Here is a 19187-nt window from a genome sequence, read left to right as displayed (position 1 = left end):
GTGTGCGTAGTTCCTAGGTGCAAAAAAAACTCACCAAAGAGAAAAGCAGGAGGAGGTTAAGAAACGTTTTTTGATAAACATTTTACTCATATTATACTTTTATTATGTTTTGGGCTGCAACTGAAAACAACAGTCTGTGGTGGTTCATCAAATGTTCTCAATTAATCGTTTTCTGAACAGAATATTTAAATTTGACCAACAAACAACTGGTCTGAAGTCAGTGTTGCAGTATTTAACCGTTCATCTTGAAGGTGCATTATCGGGATAACAAGGCATCATGGTGCAACCAGGATCTTAGAGGGAGTGGAGGACAGGTCTCTGATTAGTTCTTTGCAGTTTATGACCCAAACATGATTCATTAAGACTAAGAACAACCCTTTTGAACCATGTCTCTGGTTCACTGACCTTTTTTCCCCCCCGCAGATAAACCAACAGAAGTGGATTTGACCCAAATACACTTGCACCATGTGCTTAGATAGTTCAAAAAGAGGAGGCGGAGTCTCCACCTGCGGCTCCGAGAGGCTAAACATGGCCACAGCTGTGCTCTGACCTAAATGCCACCGTTAGCATAGCAGCACGCTCACAGTCAAACTTTGACCTCACGGAGCTGCTATCGGAAAAAAGAGACAATAAAACGTATCCTCTGGGTACCTCGAATTTCATATCCAGTGATTCTGACCTAAAGCTTTACAGTTTCACATGAAATATTTCAGATATCGGAGTTTAATTAAGTATAAGTGATGATTTTAGTTTAATTGTACAGATCTTTTGTACAATTTTTATTGTTTTTGTAGCGTTAAGTGATTACCCTTATATCTGGTGTGTTGCTGACTCCTTAATAAATCTAATAAATAATTAATTGGGTTTATTATAAGTGTAATAACAGGCTGTTTTTGTTTTTTTGTTCAATTCTGACCTTCCGATGCAGCTTCACATTTCCCCCTATGTGGAAAAAGGAAAAGGATAAATGGAGTCGACGCTGTTTAAACCCGAGACTCTGTTAATGAGAACAAGAAAAACCTCTCGTGAAAAGCTCAGTGAGTTCAGCTGTGGTCAGAGGCTACAGCCCCGTAATAAATAGACGTATTTAAATGTGCCGCAGTCCGTGAAGAATCACACGTGTTTGCTGGGATAAGAAAAAAGGCGCCGTAATTAAAATGAGTCATCGCTTCTATAATTTAACAAGAGGGAAAACAACGCTGTAAATGGATTTCCAACACAACAGGTCTGGTTGAATACAGGTTGTCACTTTCAGGAATATCAGAGGCTCAGTTTTACTAAATCACAGACACAAGCTGAAGAAGGGCCCGTCCACACCGATGAGGATTATGGGATGGCGTTTGTCACGCGGGATAATTGATCTCCTCTGAGCTGCTCCGCATTTTCCTCCCAATTGTCCCGTCTCCTTCTTTGAGATAATCGTCCTCCTCATCTCCGCAGATCTTCCTCCTCCCGCTCCACTTTGATCTGCTCTCCTCGCTCCCGGTGAGATCTTCCCTCGTCCTCCTCTCAGATCCTCTTCCTCCCGACACAGATCCGCTCGCTCCTTTGACGTTTAAACCTCTCAAAGAATTCCTCCTCTCTGCTTTTGTCTTGGACCCGAAACAGAAAACGTCTTTTCAGGTTAGATATTAAATATATACTTTCTGGTTCAACTGAGGATAATCATTGGTTTAATTTTAATTCTCTCTCCACTCTCCATTTACTGTTCCCTCGTTCCTATCGTGAGTTGAGCATCATCTCATTAAAGAAAGACTTACATATAACCTTTGAGTTGGCAGATACTACCAAATAAAATGGCTTCTGAAGTAGGCTACAGCACAATGTATGCTGGGAAGTGTGCTATTAAGCTAACTCAATCTAAACATCCTAATTTCATATGGTTGATTAAACAGAGAGCTTTTAAATGGAGCAGAGTCCCGATTAAAAAGTCTGAATAAAACAACGTAGACTTAATTAACGATAAAAGATTTGTGCGTAAATAAGAAAGTAAATAAGAAATTAATTAACATAAAAACGTGAAATGGAACCAATCCTGAATTTAAAGACAAACACTCCGACCATAAATCAAATATCCGTGGCCTTCAAACAAACAGCCTCACACATGAGTTGGAAATATCCAGCAGTAATGTGTGTGCGATAATTACTCCACCATCACATCAGCACCTCAAGCAACTACAGATCAGTTATGTCGGTGTGATCGAATGTGGAATGAATCTTCATTGTTTCTTCTCTGTTTTTGTTTTGTACTAGCGGGTGAGAAGCGTGTTCTCAGGAGCAGATTAATTGCAGATTGCAGATTAATTTCGCTGCCCGGGCTCCAAACGCCACACGTCTCCATTGATGTGTTCTGTAGCAGCTCTTTGTTCACGCTAACAGGGTAATTGATGGGGCCAGTTGTCTCGCCCTCCGTCCACCACTCCTCCTCCTCCTCTTCCTCCCTTCCATCCCGTGTTTCCTTCTCTCCTAAACACTCCTGTTTGCCAGTGGCCGAGCTCCTAAATCACGCTGTTTGCGAGCTGTCTCCTCTGGCAAGAGTGAGTGTGTGTGTGTGTGTGTATGTGTGTTTGTGTGTGATTGTGTTTCCCTGCACACTCTCTGCACACACTGCTCCCAGTCTCCATTTCACACACTAACATCGCCGCCCGCCCGTGTTTCGGTTTGGTTTATTAAACCCGACTGTTATGTGGTGCAGGTCAGTATAACATGGAACAAATAGGAAAATAATAAGGCGCTGCTGTTTCCCCGGCAGAACTTTTTTTTTTTTATGTGTCCCTGCAATTTCATGCAGAGTGGCAAATTTCACCAGCGCGCCAAGACAGGTGCTGAGGGGCCGTCAGCTGCTGCCAGTGTTGTCACTTGTGCCCTTTTCATATTTGATCAGCTGCCGTGTGGAAGCATCACTGGCACAGATCATTAAAAGATCTATGAGCTGAAAGGTTATAATCATACCGAGGGGTGTTTCTGCGAGAAAATGTCCTCCATGCATCCGACTGCACCCCAGCATTACGCTGTCACCTGTCAGCAGCGGTCGTGTGCTGTGTTTTGTCAAATGGTTTCAATATTTTAAGCATCTCTCTATTTTGATCCTGGATTTCACTTTACTAAAAAACACACGTTTAAAATAGGAGGTAAAAGATCAAGTTGACATATAGAGTTGATTTTCAGGCCACAGCAAATACTCCAAATGTACCAAGCAGCCGGGAGACGCAGGTAGCAGCCAGCTGGAGAGTTTACTGGAGCGATGGAGCTTTAAAAGAGTCCGATATTTCTCTCAGGAGGTTGTAAAGACCAAAAGCAACAGAGCTCAATAAAGATAAAGAATATTGGACTTTCAGGCCGGTAGCAAGAATCCAAATTAAAGAAAAAGTTGCTCTGTAAATTGTTAATGTATCAACAAAAGATCTTTTGGTAAGTAGTGTGCCGTCTCTCCATTTGAAGGAAAATAACACAACCTCGTGGCCACGACTTGCTGCCAACAGGTGGCCGAAAAACACGATGCAAACGTCCCAAGTCAGGGGCTGCGTCCTTCAGAGACATCTAATCAAAAAGATATGGTCCAATCTACAGAGAGTTTATTATCTGTTTCATCGGCTGGTTGCTTAATCAGCTCTGCTGGCCACAGCTTCCTACCAAATTACCAGTATGCAACGGAACCCACGATGGGTTGGCCCAAGGAGGATGCACACCCATTGTATCCTTCTTTGCTAAGGAACGGAAGGACCCATTTTCTGAACATGTTCTGTGGCATCTTCGTGATGGATTGGCCCAGTTACTCCACCGTGACCCGGCTGGTCTTCAGATGCTGACCCTAAATTGAGGCTTCACAGCATTAGTTTGAAATTATTGCTGAGAGACATTTCACTTTAAGGAAGCTACTTTCTCGTCTTTGCACTAACAGACTCACAGTCCACAAAGTTTCTCGAACATAACACAAATTCACTTTATACGTTTAAACTTTAGTTTGTCTCGCAGTGCAGATAACAGTCACTGGTTCGCCTCCACTTCATGGAAGTCCCCGGCTGCTGGGATTTTCAAACATGAATCTCAGACTGCTGCCCGGGAGACGGTGACAGTGTTCAAATTATCATGAAAACACAAGAGGTTTGTTTCAAAACAGAAAAGTCCACGAGTTTCTGAAGTCCAGAAATGTAGATGATTCGTCTGATACTAAACTCGAGCATTTGTTATTGTTTCTTTGTCAAATTCTTATTTTTTCAAGACTAGACCCAAACCGTCTCATAGCGTGGGGACAGGACTCGTGTTCAGTCCAGGACAGAAGCTCACGGACCTCCCGGAGGAGACATGTCCCTGAACCTCAGACAGCTGATCTGATAGGCTGCCACGTCTGAGGTGGTTTGGTTAGAAACTTACAGCGAGGGACGGATCAAGGACATGGTGAAGATCATTAACCTTTTTTTCTTCAGGTTGAGAACGTTTGTGTTACTTTTTCACCCACAAGGCTGAGCTGCTGTTCACATCACATTCTTCTCTACTTCAGGCTTCAAATCTATTGTTTGAATAAAAGCTGCTTCCTCTCAGATCTCCTGTGTGGACTCCACACGCACTTCTGTTGTGTGTCGATTGATCTCCGACCAACTCATTCTGGGTGGATTTCTCTCAGGCGGATCACACAGGCTCAAACTCAGCTCGAGAGCACTCGGCCCTTTGTGAGGCAAATCCATCCCGGTTGTTGCATCACCTCCCTGATGCAACTGCAAAAATTTGGCATCACATTCTCTCTGATATGAACAATATGAACAATATCAGAGAGTCGCTCAGAAGAAAGACGTCGAGATTCGAACAAAACAAACCAAAAAGCAGCACTTTTCATTTATGTTGCATTAAACTCAATAATACATCAACCACAAGTGTGAACTCGGCCAGAACACAGCAAACCTATCGTTCCAGTACTTTTGAAGCAGCAGGTCGACAAAGAAAATGAAAAGCTCGTGCAACACATTTCTGATCCGCATTAGACAAAGTGAATAAACTTTAACCTGAGTCCACCAGGTCAATATCTTAAATTATTACATCCACCTTAAGGTTTTTTATGAAGCTAATGTCTTCAGAACGTGTTCAGTCCCATTCACCTTGTGTTGCATCTTTTAACTTTAAATCAACAAACCTTCTATAATTACAAATCTTTCTGACAAAGTAAAAATGGGAATCTTCCTATTTGTTAGAATCTAAAGCTTATAGAAAATGTGATGATGCCGTGAAACCCGTGCTGGAGACATCTGGAACCGGGCTCACGGTGCAGAAGTCACACACCACAGGTATAACGTTAAAATACAGAAGAGGACACAATGCAAGAACAATGAGGAAGATAGAAGAGAGGAGGAAGAGGAGGAAGAGGAGGGCCATTAAGAATGGAGAACTTGTGGAGGCATAAGGGAACAAGGGTAAAGTCCGGGCCAGCACATTAGTCACACTTCCACTGAGCCATGACGACACACTTAGTGCTGTGACATGAAATCTCACATTCAAAACCACTTCAGCTTAAAGAAAGAACAAGTTTAACACAATGTCCCTGGCAGCGATTAATTCAACAAAACCAGCGACATTAAACGCAGAGTTTCAGCTCATGATTTGCACAGAAACTATTTATTGCACGTCAAAGAGAATTTCCACTGCCTGATGATGGGAAACAAACTAAAAAGAGTCTGGATCTGATCTCTTAGGGCGTTTGTCATTTCAGAAACGAGACGCACACCCGGCCAGCTCTTAAATATTTCAAGCCACAACTTAGCGTGAAGTTTTTTATTCATCCACAAGAGAATGCACAATGTTGTGTGTGGTTCCACTTCTTCATTCTCTTAGTAGGAGGACGGACACTCTGGTCTTAAAATAATCATGTTTAAAGAAATAGCTTTATTTTATAATTTCAATGGAAACACATCTTTATGTTCCCATTATTCTGTATCGATTATTCTTGATTTGTCACAAATTTCTCTTTGCTTCACATTTGTTCTTCCACTCAAAATGCAAATGTTAAAATGAATGTGAAAACAACCTCTAGAGACAAAATGAGCTTCTGTCAAACTGTGGTTTGTGCACGTGTGAGAAGTCTGACAGACCAGAAAACTGAACTGGTCCCAGCAACAGCCTCACATCACCACTCAGCTAGTGAAGACACATGTCAAACAGTGAAGTGTGGGGAGAGGGAAGAGATGAGAGTTCAGCGATGAGCTCAAAATAAACCTGAGACTCAGGGTACGAAGTTCATCCAGGGACACAACACAAGACAAAAATAAAAATCAAAGATGGAAGGAGGTGCAGCCACAAATCTGCAAAAGTGAATGTAAATGTCTACGTGTCAGTAGAACAGCAACAAACGAAGTCTGTGTTGCTCAGGTAAGAAAATGAAGGAAAGGGACTTCACTGCTAAATACGTCCAGCGTCATTCACTTTCATCCCAGCATCACCAGAAAACAACTCTCTGTGGGAACAGCAGCTTCCTGTGATGTCTTGTGGAATTGTGGAATTTGCACAATTTACGGGACGAAGCTGAGCGCGGGGGGGGGGGGGGGGGGGTCGGTGAATTTCAAATGTCTCCCATTGGGGTTTTAAGTCCAGACGATTTGTTCACCTGCAGCAGCTACTAAACATCCAGGTGGCGTAGCTGCATGTTGAGCTTCAGGCGAGAGGAGACAGCAGGAGCCACAGGCCCAGCTGCCAGCGCAGCACTGAAGTATTTACTGTTGAGTTAAACATTAAACTTACATCATCTTGCCCAGGGCAGTAGAATGCTATATGCAGACTTTGAGTAGTACATAAATACATGTATATTGTCAGCATGGGTTTGTGTGTGTGTGTGTGTGTGTGTGTGTGTGTGTGGGAGGGTGCCTGTGCCACAGGCTTCGCTGGCAGACTCCAGTCTTTGATATGCCTGCCGTTCACCAGGGAAGAACTTTAATATTCCAGAAGTAGAAGACACACACACACACACAGAAACACACAGACAGACACACACAGACAGTTGGTGGTGGGAGGCCAGCTTCAGCACTGACGCTGCCCCACAGGGAAAGACAGGGAGAGAATCACCTTCTCTGGAAACTTGATGGCAAACACAAATCAGTCTCTCTGCATCAGATTTACAAGCAATTCCCTCTCCCTTTTTTTTTGTTAAATTTCCCATAAAAACCCAAAGCTGACGTGTTTCAACTTTAAACGTTGGGGAGAGCGTGGTGTTCTGCAACGGGAAGGTTGCCGGTTCAAATCCCACTCTTTCCCATCTGCATACCTAAGTGTCCTTGGCAAGATACTGAACCCCTAAAATGGCCCCTCATAAATGTTTAATGTTCTTAAAATGTAAGTCGCTTTGGACAAAAGTGTCAGCTAAATGACATTTAATGTAATGTAATGTAAAACGTTCACCGCAGCTGGAAATCGACTGCAATCGCGGCTCAGAGGGAAACGTCCGAGCGTCCTCTGCTTGTTTCAGAGACGGGGAATTTACAGGTGGACTGAGAGACAGTGGAGTTGTGTTAGTATTAAACTGTTTGGCTGTACATTCACACATAATGTTTAATTTCAAGGGAATCAGGTATTGAAGAAATCTGTGACTGTAGAAAGCAAAGAAGGAATCATATTGTTGTCTTTATTTTACTTAACTGAACACTTTGTGTTTTCGCTCTATAATGTCTATGTTTGTCAGGATCAGTTTGTGATTTTGACCTTTGGGGTCGAAAAACAAAGACACAAATTTAGGCCCAACCTCATTTTGTTAAAACCTGACGCTTAAAAACTGGATTTAGATTTGATATGATTTAATATTTAACATGGATACTTATACAAAAGAAGAACTACACCAGTTAGGATTTTCTGGAGTTCAGGAATGTGTGTGTGTGTGTGTGTGTGTGTTTGTGTGTCTGTGTGTTCATTTGCTCGGCTGCCAGCGGTTCGCTCAGCTGGCCTGAAGTGAAACAAGGAGACAAGCGGAGCGTGCTGGTGCCGGCGTTCAGCTGCCACTCTCTGTATCCCAGTCACACACCAGCAGCACACACACACACCCACACACACACACTCAGCGAGACGCCGGAGAGGAGCGGCTCTCGGGTTCCTCACACACAATGCTCTGCCTAATTAGGGTTGTAATGTGAACAAAGGCAGCAGCGCTATCTGCCGCTGCAGCCCTCTGAGCGCTCGAGTTCAGACAGGAAACCTCTTAGTGGAGTCACGTGGGAACCTTCATCCCTGTGTGTGTGTGTGTGTCGCTCACACACTCAAATAAGTGCAGATGGTTTAACCACACAGTGACGGAGGGAGTCCAACTGTCAGTCACAAGCGGACACGCCCTTCCTTTTTCTGATGAAACCTGAGGTGACACAAGTAAAGAAGTCGTTCACCTTCTAAAGACGGCTGAACAAAATTACTTTTTCTGTTTCACGTGACCACAGAGCGCGGGAGTAACGGGATTTAACCACGAGAGACGTCTTTGGGTTTCACATGGTTGCATAAAGACAATGATCGTGTTGCTTTCCTGAAACACAGGACAACTAGGAAAACATACAATAAACACAATCATGCTGCAATGAAGGAATATGCTCTGTAGTTTTAATACCTTTAAGAAACTGTAAATTTGATCTATATAAAATATGACCTGATTCAGAAATACTTCTGAAGCGTACATAATATGAGCCAACGTCATGGAGAGATGGAGATATGGTTCTGTAACTTAATAACGTGTCTCATCTAGTCGCAGCTCACGTGTCAGCAGAAGCCAGAGAATGAACCTCGGTGCATCTATCGCTTTGTTTACTCGATCTAAAATGTTCTCACAACTGAAAACTGCACGAGTTTCTGATCAACCAGGGGGACGGGCTTGGTTAACTTTCTGCCACACAAACACACACATGGATAAATTAACACATACACACTCACACAAATCTATCTCGCTCTCAGACACACACACACACACACACACACACACACACACACAGTCCCTGTTACTCCTGCCAGTAATGAAGCAGATAATAAGCTGCTTCACGCTCTGCTGTAGCAAAACCAAAATCAAAACAATGTTGATTTAAGAATCAAAATGCGTACGCTCATGGGTTTTTCATCTTTCATGCTCCGTGGCAATGATGAGGTAGAGCCTCAGTGTGTGTGTGTGTGTGTGTGTGTTTGTGTGTGTGTGTGTGTGTGTGTGTTGGAGCTGTATATCAAAAGCCTGAGGAGCAGGCAGTGGGTTTGCTTGGCAGCGTTGAGAATCCATTCCTCCTGCCTCCCGCCTCATTTCAGCTCCCCTTATTTCCAAGAAATGATTCTCTGACTCTGACACTGATGTCGTCACCGAAAAGAGTGTTTTTATTTTGGAAAAGTTCTGAAGTTGTGAAAGAAAAGAAACAGAAGACAACAAACCATGCAAACGCTCTGCTGCTGGCAGGAGACCAGAGTACTGAGTAACGAGGAACAAATGACCACTACAAAGAGACAACGTGAACATGGCAGAGCAGAAATAGACAGGGACAGATGCATTGTGTCCTTTCTACCAAATGTGAAACATATGCACGAGTTACTATTATTCAACCATCATTTCAACACAATGTGAAAACTCTGAGGTCCTTTTTCTAGAACAAACAATATCTGCTTCCAACCCACCATCAGGTTTCAACCCACCATCAGGCACATGCAATTTACTGGAGTACAGCTGCACCTCCTCACAAGGATCCCACGCTTGACACTATTTTATTTTTATTTTATTAGACCTTTCTCCAAATTTCTGTTTTCAGCCAAAAAATCAGAAAAGGCTATTTCCTCAGAATCCCTTTCTAGTCAAATATGCATATGAATACTAATAATATGGATCAATTCCGGTCACGTTTTCAATTTCATACTCAAATGTTCATAATAATAACTCAATCATTAATTCATTCATTAATCAAGGATCTTGTGCTAAAGGCTGCAACTAGGCTCTGGCTGCTCTCTTACACATGTCAGAGCTTCACATTGGTTTCTCATATGTTTTATCTTTAGTAGTGAATTCCTTCAGCCTTTTAATCAAATGTTAGGATTTATTTATTTAATTCTGTTCGGTCTTTCAGTGGCATGGTTTATCTTTATTTTTATCGTGGTAAATTTGGCTTGATTGGAGATTATCTGTATCTTTTTTAAATCAGAAAGCACTTTAAAACAACTTCCAATCTAGTTACATGGTTTAGTTTTGTTTCTAAAAGGCCACTGATACTAGACAAACGTTTCATAAAGAAACTCTTTAACTCTTTTTGAAAACTTTTATCAATTATTGATTTTCCTCATTTCAGTTATTAAGGTGCAGATGTCGGAGACGCAGTAAAAAGAGATTGTTTAAGATTTGAGTTTAAATTCAAGCTGCAGTTCAGAATAGGTACATGAGGCATATTAACTCGTTTTTAACACACTGTTGTTCCTGACTTTGCTGTTATAATGACCATATTCTCAAGTTGGGGGAGCCTACACACAACAGATCATAAATATGTCTATACATGTTTGAACTGGTGGCCCTGATGACAACACAAAAAGTAAACACGCGCTTACCGGAGGGAGGTTTGTGATCCTCTCATGTTTGACAGAACTTTGATATCGTCTCCAGTATTGATGTCTTTTAAAACACATACAACATTTTTTTAAACAATAGAACCTCTCCTGTGTGTGAATCTTGACAGTAACGGTAAAAAACACAATAACACTTGTTTGTGTGACCCCATTTGAAAGAGACAAACAAATCCAGGCTCAGTCCTTTTGTCCCACGTTGTAACAAGTGACAGAATAAAGAGGAGATTCTTTCACACGGAGCATCAGAGATGTCTCATATGTGTTTCTGTTGGATCTCAGTGGCTGTCGTTGGCCTGGCAGCTCATCAGAACTGTTCAAGACACATATTCCACACACACACACATAGATAAATGTACTTATACTGTGTATTTGTATCTATATGTGAATGTTTTCTCCTTGTCTCAGTGACATGGCTGCTTGTTGACTTTGTGTTTATCCCTGAGAAGGTGTTTATTGTGAGTTGATTTATCTCCTGTGTTGCTTAACAACAATGTTCTCAGTAAAAAAATGTTTCTACTGTGGCAAACACAAAAAAGTTAAATCAAGAGAAATAAAACTGAAACAGTAGAGAAATGCTGAAAAAATAAAATTTCCTTAAATCAAGGTCTATAGCTTTTGTTGTATCTGTGTTTTTATTAATTGATATATATATATTTTTTTATATTTATATATATATATATATATATGATATATATATATATATATCAACCATTATTTCTGTATCAGACATTTTCTGATTGCCTATTATTAGAATCATAAATATGTCTCCGATGTGCTTTTTGTTTCCAAATGAAATATTAACAATCACAATCAAATATCCTTCTATCAAATTGTGTGGTAATACATCTAGGATTTGGGGTAATCTTGCTCTGTTTTAAATATCACATCCTCAATTCCTTGATGCTTGAGTCATTATTCAGTTCCAGTCATGTTGATGAAGTCTGGCTGTGTTAACCCAGGTGTGTGTGTCTGTGTGTGTGTGTGTGTGTGTGTCTGTGTGAGCATTTCGCACCAATCGTCTGTGTCCGGCGAGGGTTTAAAGAGGGATTGAATTAGAGGACGGACAGCTTTCAATAAAGGGATTAGGCTGAAGCTGGGTCTCACAGGGTCATTATTCAATAACCAGTGAGTGGCATCAAGTCCCAGGAAACCCCGTCAGTGATGAAAGGACCAGAGTCAGGAATGTGTGTATGTGTGTGTGTGCTCTTGTACAGCTATCTTTGTGAGGATCCTTTTGATTCATAACCTACTGAGGACAATTTGGGACTTTTGAGGGTTAATACTTGGTTGTGACATCAGCTTTCTGGTGCTTCTAGTGCAGCGAAGCCAAGGCCTGGAATCTGCTTGAATTTATAATCATTCTGTACTCTATACAGAGCTGTATTAGCGGAATAAATACAAATCATAAAAATATCTTGAAGACTATCGGATGAATTAAGTGCCTTGCAGCTTCTTAAAAGTGTTGCTTCATGTTGAAAATACTAATTTGTATGCACAACTGATTACACAACAGTTGCGGCCGCAGTTTTGATGTTGTTTTTTTTCAGTTAGTGAACTTAGTAAAAGAGGAACAACTCTGAGGAACACTTTTTTCAGCTTTCACAGAAGTAAACTACATTTCTAAAATGTCAGTCTGTGTGAAGTCGACATTTCTTATTCCAGGATAGAGGTGGATAGAAAGATTAAAGAATAACACAGAGAGCAGAGAACTGAAGACGGTTTCTGTACGTGTGCTTTAGCTGATGCTATGAATTTGTGTCCTTCTGAGATTCTTAGCGCTGCAGTGAACCGACTCCTCTGAGCCAGCAGAGAGAGTCTTAGGCTCGGCTCAAACACAAACCCTCATCGTCTGTTGGTTTTTCAGGATCAGTGTGAGGAGCCTGTTTCTTGGTGTTTCCAATCCAAAAAGAACCTTGCATGTATCAGTGTTACCCAACTGGGAACAGGTTAGACAACTACAAGAAGTCAGGCTGCGTTTCCCACTTATTAGCTCAACTGTAGCAGCCCTTCACATGGTCTAATGTACCAACAAACATTTGACATATTCTATTATCGAAAATATCCATCCGAGTTTTTACCATCCCCTGCAGAGGTCTGCATGACCCTTGGTTGTTTATACTTTATCTGAACATGTACCTGTGATGGACCTGAAGTTCTCAGCAGTTCACTAAAGGTTATCACACGTGCAACACTGCAGGCAGAAGACTATATAATTGATATATATATTTTTTTATATAAATATAAAAAAATATATATATCCAACAAAAGCTATAGACCTTGATTTAAGGAAATTTTATTTTTTCAGCATTTCTCTACTGTTTCAGTTTTATTTCTCTTGATTTAACTTTTTTGTGTTTGCCACAGTAGAAACATCCCTCTGTATATTGTGCTGAGTTATAACATGTGTTTAATCCTGAAGTGGCCAAAAAACATTCACTTGTGATTCAATATACACACACACACACACACACACACACACTTAATACTTGATGCTAATGCAGTGTGCATGTATCTTTATGCCGTACATGACAGATCAGGGAAGGCACACATGTCACATGTGCAAACGTCTACCGAGGGCCCTGGTGATCAAACTGCAATGTCTTAAGTGGGATCTGATAATTGATGATGATATTAATACAAAGGACAATAATTATCAGTTCTTTTAGAATCTCAGGCCTGCAAAGAAGTTAATAGAAAAGGAGGAGGATTGATTCGTTTTTCCATCTTCTTGACCGATGCGCAATTGGAATTGCGATTCCATTCAATCCAATTCAATTTTATTTGAATAGTGCCAAATCATAATATACATTATCTAAAGGCACTTAACATAGAAGGTCAATACATTGAAAAATGGATTAAGTTTAAATGAAAGAGTCACTTTGTACTTTCTCACTGTTGGTTCTGGTAAGTGTTTAAAGAGGAACTTGAGCGCGGGGAAGTGATAAGATAATAATCTCGCTGTTAACAGTGATACCACAAATACTTTGCAGTGTCATTTTCCCTCTCACAACGGTGTTAGCGCAAGAAACACACCCGTACAAACCCTCACACATTTACACAAACAGACAAACTTGACATAAACAAAAAAGAAAAGAGAGAAGAGCTTCTTTAGCTACCAAGATTCTTCTGAAAGTATTGAGAGACCGTTTATCATACACATATATTACTAGATAGAAAGACAACCAGATAAAATTGGTACATACTGTGATGCCTTTAGAAAAAAGACATAGACCAAAACTCAGTTACTTGGACTAAACAGAAAGCTTGAACATGACAGAGCAATGAGTGCAGAGTCTAAATTGACCTCGGGTTCATGGTTGAGTTGATCAATAAACAATTTAGCCCAAATGAAAGAAGATCGCATCATTTCTGCAGTGTTACTTGATGTCACTTAATTTCCAAATGCGTTCAGTCCAAGATATATATCGAGAGGAGAATCAAACTTTTTGTCTTTGACACTCTATCATTGAAAAGTTAAGAGTAGAATAGATAATCCAGTTATTTTGTGTACAAGACAAAGTATCTGGGGCTGAGGTTTACATCATGAGTTTAAAAAGCAAGGCTGTCCCATAACTTGCATTAAAAAATGCAATTTGTCATTTGTGATGACGCTTTTTAAAGGTTATTTGTTACTTTTCAATTGAAATGTGAAATATTTTTGGCCATATAAGCCAAAGGTCAAACCAGAACTTTGTTAGTTTCCACAATTCCTCTGCTTTTCAGTGGCCTAATTTCTCAAGTTACCGAGCAGTGATTAGCTACAGTCTGATTCTCTATTTTAAAAGTGACTATTAGTGAAAATAGAATTCAACAGGAAATTATCCAGTTAAAAACCAAAGCACAGGCAGATGAAAAAAACAATTCTCCAATTTGACAGCACTTTCATCTCATAGACAAGAGTTTGTGGTGTCCTACAAGGCCCAATACTGGCAGCAGTATTTTTTTCACAAGCTTAATAAAACTAATGTGTAAAGTCTTCTACTACTTTTACTCTATTTATTTAAACTGCAAATCATCCTCACATTTCTGGAGCTGCAGCCACTTAGTGTTGCTTCATAAAAGTGAATAGATCATCAAATCAGGTGACAAATAATGAATTGATTACTATTATTGATTTAGAATCTTGACAGTGAGGAAGTGAGAGGAGGACTAGGTCCTGTGTTTTGTAGTCGTTGAATTATCTACCACTATCTGAGCCCCTCCTGTAATAACTCTTAATGTAACACAGTAACTAGGAAGTTAGTCCTGTGTATATAAAGAGTTGCATCCGTTGTTATCAGTAGACAACAGATTTCACCTTTGAATCTCACAAAGCTCCCTTTGTATTCGACAGGTAAGATCGATATGTTTCAAACTCATTCAGACAAAACCAAGCATTTGGGAAATGTGATAAGCTTCTAACTGTATAATGCAAATGTTAACAATCTTTTTGTTCTGTTTTTTTTTGAAGGATGAAGCTGGCTGCCGCCTTCCTGGTGCTGTTCCTGGTCGTCCTCATGGCTGAACCTGGAGAGTGTTTCTTGGGTTTTATTTTTCGTGGTATCCACCATGGTAGAGTTACTCAATTAATACATTTTTACGTGGCAAATATTTGAATATAACATACTATATGAGTTGTCAATATATGTGGCCAAGTAGAAGCAATTTTCAATAATGATCAAAATAACAATCACTAGGCCATTTAATAATTGCATTAATAACATTTGTTTTTAAATGTATGGAATAACTAGATCTTTATGCTAAAATAATTAAACATAAATTCAGATTTTACCACTCATGATTGAAAACTACTTAAAAGAATGTAAAAAAACATCATTTGTATGTAAAATTAAATACTAGTACAGATAATTGTGTTATGGAAATGTGTTAATTGACATATATCATTTGCTTAAATTTATCATTATGTGCTTTGTTTCTTTTCACACAGGTATCAAGGCAATCCATCAGTAAGGACTTCTACCATCATGACTGTATTTTTAATATTATGATCATCAGTACTGTTATTGAAAACTTCTCTTGTCTCGCTGACTCTCTCCATCAGTATGATCCATGGTCACAGTTACGACGAGCAGCAGGAGCTCGACAGGCGCTCAGTCGATGACAACCCCAGTGCTATTGTTTTTGACTGAAGAAGTCGCCCTGAAGGAACCTTCAGATGATCTATAATGCTTCTTGCTTTTCATTGAAATAAATCATACATTTACCCGCAACAGCAACCATGACTGGATATATGTTCTTTTGCATTGATGTATTGTTGAGCGACATTTGAATAATTTTGGAAAACTGAGAACAAATATCAATTTTGGGATGTCAAAACATTTCTTTGTGTCTTATTTAAAAATGAGGTTTAACAATGACAATGAAGACTCCTCTGATCTCAATGTATAGATATTTTAACTGTTGGGGGGTTTAACTGAATGTTACAACGAAGAGAATTAAAACTTCTAACTGATAACTAATAACACATTCATACAAAGCATTTACTGCACGTTTGTTACTCACTGTAAAGTAACTGTATTCCAATATAGTGCAATAAATAGTGTATATTGTTTAGTGTATAAAGTAGTTGGATAACTTTAAACTAATGGAATAAGGGTTTACAAGGCAGATAAAACCAGACAAAGTTGGCTTCCTGCACAACAATGGAGTGGAAGAGAAAACAGCAGAAGAATTTTATCCTCCTGATGCTGAGAAGAAGAAAGAAGAAAGACTTGTTGCCTTGAAACTTTTACTTATGCAGAAAAACTATAAACACGACGTGAGAATAATTAAAGTCACAATACAGAAGAAAACCAGAAGCCAAACTGCTGCCTGTTCTATCACATCTGAGTGTGGAGGCCACTGACGTTTACTGAACTCAACGTCTACCCCTCTAATGCATTTGGAATTGAAGTTAAGCACTTTGTTATTTGTCTTGACTGTATTGATACAAAATGTACAGTGTTACACATACAGTTAAAACAAGATAAAACAAGAGAGACAAGGTGTCGAAAGCTTCAGCATCAATGTGCTGATCGCTGATAGCTGAAGTTACACAACACCGGTGACTTGGCATCAAAATGACCACCTTTTTTATCATTTTTTTTGTAGGACCAAGTTCGCCGCCGCCTTTCTCGTGTTGTTCATGGTCTTCATCATGTTTGAGCCTGACGAGCAGGGGTCTTCAACGTTTTCGGGCCAAGGACCCCCAAACTGGTGGAGAAATGCAGCAGGGACCCCCTACTATATATATATATATATATATATATATATATATATATAGTATAAAATTGTGTTCTATATTAAACTGGGCCTAGTGCCATGTATATACATAGCTACCCTGCTATTGTGCATTCAATACTAAGCTATTGACATATTACACGGGTTCATATATTCCATGTTTTAATTTAAACATGTGCAAGGTACAGGCTGGCTATGCCTCTGCCATTTAAAAACATACATCTTGCACACAAGACTGAGCTATTAAAGTAATTCACAGATTCATGTATTTATTTTAAACATGCATGTAGAAGATACAGTAAATCCACAAGCCACACATGGCACACATACTCCCACATTAGTGAGATTTCGGACCCTGATGGGTAGCACACAACTTATCTAATCTTGTACGGATGGAGGTTGTCAGGCAGAGGGTCAAACAGCCTCGTAATATGTTGGATGCATGTTAATGTGTATTTAAGGACATTTAAATTTGTGGGGAAAAAACTGGTTCGAAGATAAACAAAAAATTCAGATTTTTTTTTTTTTTATAATTTTCTAATTAACCAAAGATTTCGCAACCCCCCTGCAGTACCTCCAAGGAACCCCCCCCCCCCCCCCCTCTGCTGCAGAGTGTTTTTTGGAATGCTTTCTCACGGGCTCCAAACATGGTAGGTTCACGGAGGTAATTTGATTATTACATTGCAAATATTTTAATGAAACATACCATATGAGCAGTCGATATATTTGGCCAAGCAGAATCACTTTTATTTCAATAACAATAAAAAAGGCCTTTGATTAGCATGTTCCTTCAATGAAATTAATATTGCAGTTTATTTTTATCCTCACATGCACCGACCTGCTGCAGCAACAATTGAAATCAAGCTTGTCTCTTTCTCTTTTAACGGTGAGCATTAGTGAAAATAGAATTCAACAGGAAATTATTCAGTCTAAACAGGCAAACCACAGGCAGATGAAAACATATCTCCACTTTGACAGCACTTCAATCTCGAAGGAAATTGTTCACGTTGTCGTACAAGTATCTATGCTGGAAACAGTTCTTTTTCAAAATATATATGAAACTAATGTGTAAATCCTTCTATTACTTTTAATCTATTTACTTAAACTGCAAATCATCCTCATATTTCTGGAGCTGCAGTCACTAAGTGTTGCTTCATGAAGTGAATAGAAGATGGTTTTAACAACCACTCAACCAATTAACCAGAATCTACAATTTGAGGAAGTGAGAGGAGGACTACTCCTGTGTTTTCTAGTTGTTGATTTATCTACCACTACGTGAGCTCCTCCTGTTATAACTCTTAATGTTACACAATGACGATGAGGTCAGTTCTGTGTATATAAAGAGTTGCCTGTGTAGAGTAGACAACAGATTTCACCTTTGAATCTCACAAAGCTCACTTTGTATTCGACAAGTAAGATCGATCTATTTTAAACTCATTTAGTGAAGACCAAGCATTTGGGAAATGTGATCAGCTTCCAACTGTATAATTCAACTGTTAACAATCTTTTTGTTCTTATGTTGTTTTTGTAGGATGAAGTTCGCTGCCGCCTTCCTGGTGTTATCCATGGTCGTCCTCATGGCTGAACCTGGAGAGTGTTTCCTTGGAGCCCTTATCAGAGGGGCCATCCATGGTAGAGTCATAGAATTAATTTTATTTTACATGGCAAATAATGTAGTATAACATATCATATGAGTAGTTGATATATTTGACCAAGTAGAATCATTTTGATTTCAATAATAATCAAAATAACAATCTCTATACGATTTAATATTTGCATTATTTGGATTTGTTTAATAAACTATAGAATGAATGGATCTTTATGCTAAAATAATTAAACATTTATTCAGATTTTACCTACCAAAAATGAAAACTACTTTAAGGTATGTAAAAACCATGATCTGAATGTATAATTGCTTAACTTTTATCAAATAGTCCTAATAATTGTGTAATGGAAATGTATTCATTGCCATTTAATATAATTTGCTTGAGTTTATCATAATGTGCTTTGTTTGTTTTTACACAGGTGGCAGGTTGATCCATGGGTAAGGACTTCTACCATCATGACTGTGTAAGTTTAATAGTATTATCATCAAAACTGTTATTAACAACTTCTCTTGTCTCGCTGACTCTCTCCATCAGTATCGTCCAAAATCATCAAGGTTACGAGGAGCAGCAGGAGCTCGCCAAGCGCTCAGACGATGACAGCCCCAGTCTTATTGTTTTTGACTGAAGAAGTCGCCCTGAAGGAACCTTCAGATGATATATAATGCTTCTTTGCTTTTCATCGAAATAAATCATACATTTACCCGCAACAGCACCATGACTGGATATATGTTCTTTTGCATCGATGTATTGTTGAGCGTCATTTGAATAATTTTGGAAAACTGAGAACAAATCTCAATTTTAGGAAGTCAAAACATTTCTCTG

General features: G+C 39.5%; 2 protein-coding genes across 4 annotated transcripts in view; one reads left to right on the top strand and one right to left on the bottom strand.

Annotated features, from left to right (window-relative positions):
* The window catches only part of LOC133973733 (exostosin-1), a 129896-nt gene that overhangs the window by 38607 nt on the left and 72102 nt on the right, over positions 1–19187 (bottom strand). The window lies entirely within an intron of this gene.
* On the top strand, positions 14799–15755 carry LOC133973734 (pleurocidin-like peptide WF3). The gene is made up of 4 exons (XM_062411761.1): positions 14799–14872; positions 14990–15090; positions 15467–15485; positions 15581–15755. Exons 2-4 carry the CDS (start codon positions 14991–14993, stop codon positions 15666–15668), a joined length of 207 nt encoding a protein of 68 aa, XP_062267745.1. The 5' UTR covers positions 14799–14872; position 14990; the 3' UTR covers positions 15669–15755.

Source organism: Platichthys flesus, chromosome 18 (genome assembly GCF_949316205.1).
Source record: "Platichthys flesus chromosome 18, fPlaFle2.1, whole genome shotgun sequence".
Lineage (NCBI taxonomy): Eukaryota > Metazoa > Chordata > Actinopteri > Pleuronectiformes > Pleuronectidae > Platichthys > Platichthys flesus.
This window is presented reverse-complemented; position numbering and strand designations above follow the sequence as displayed.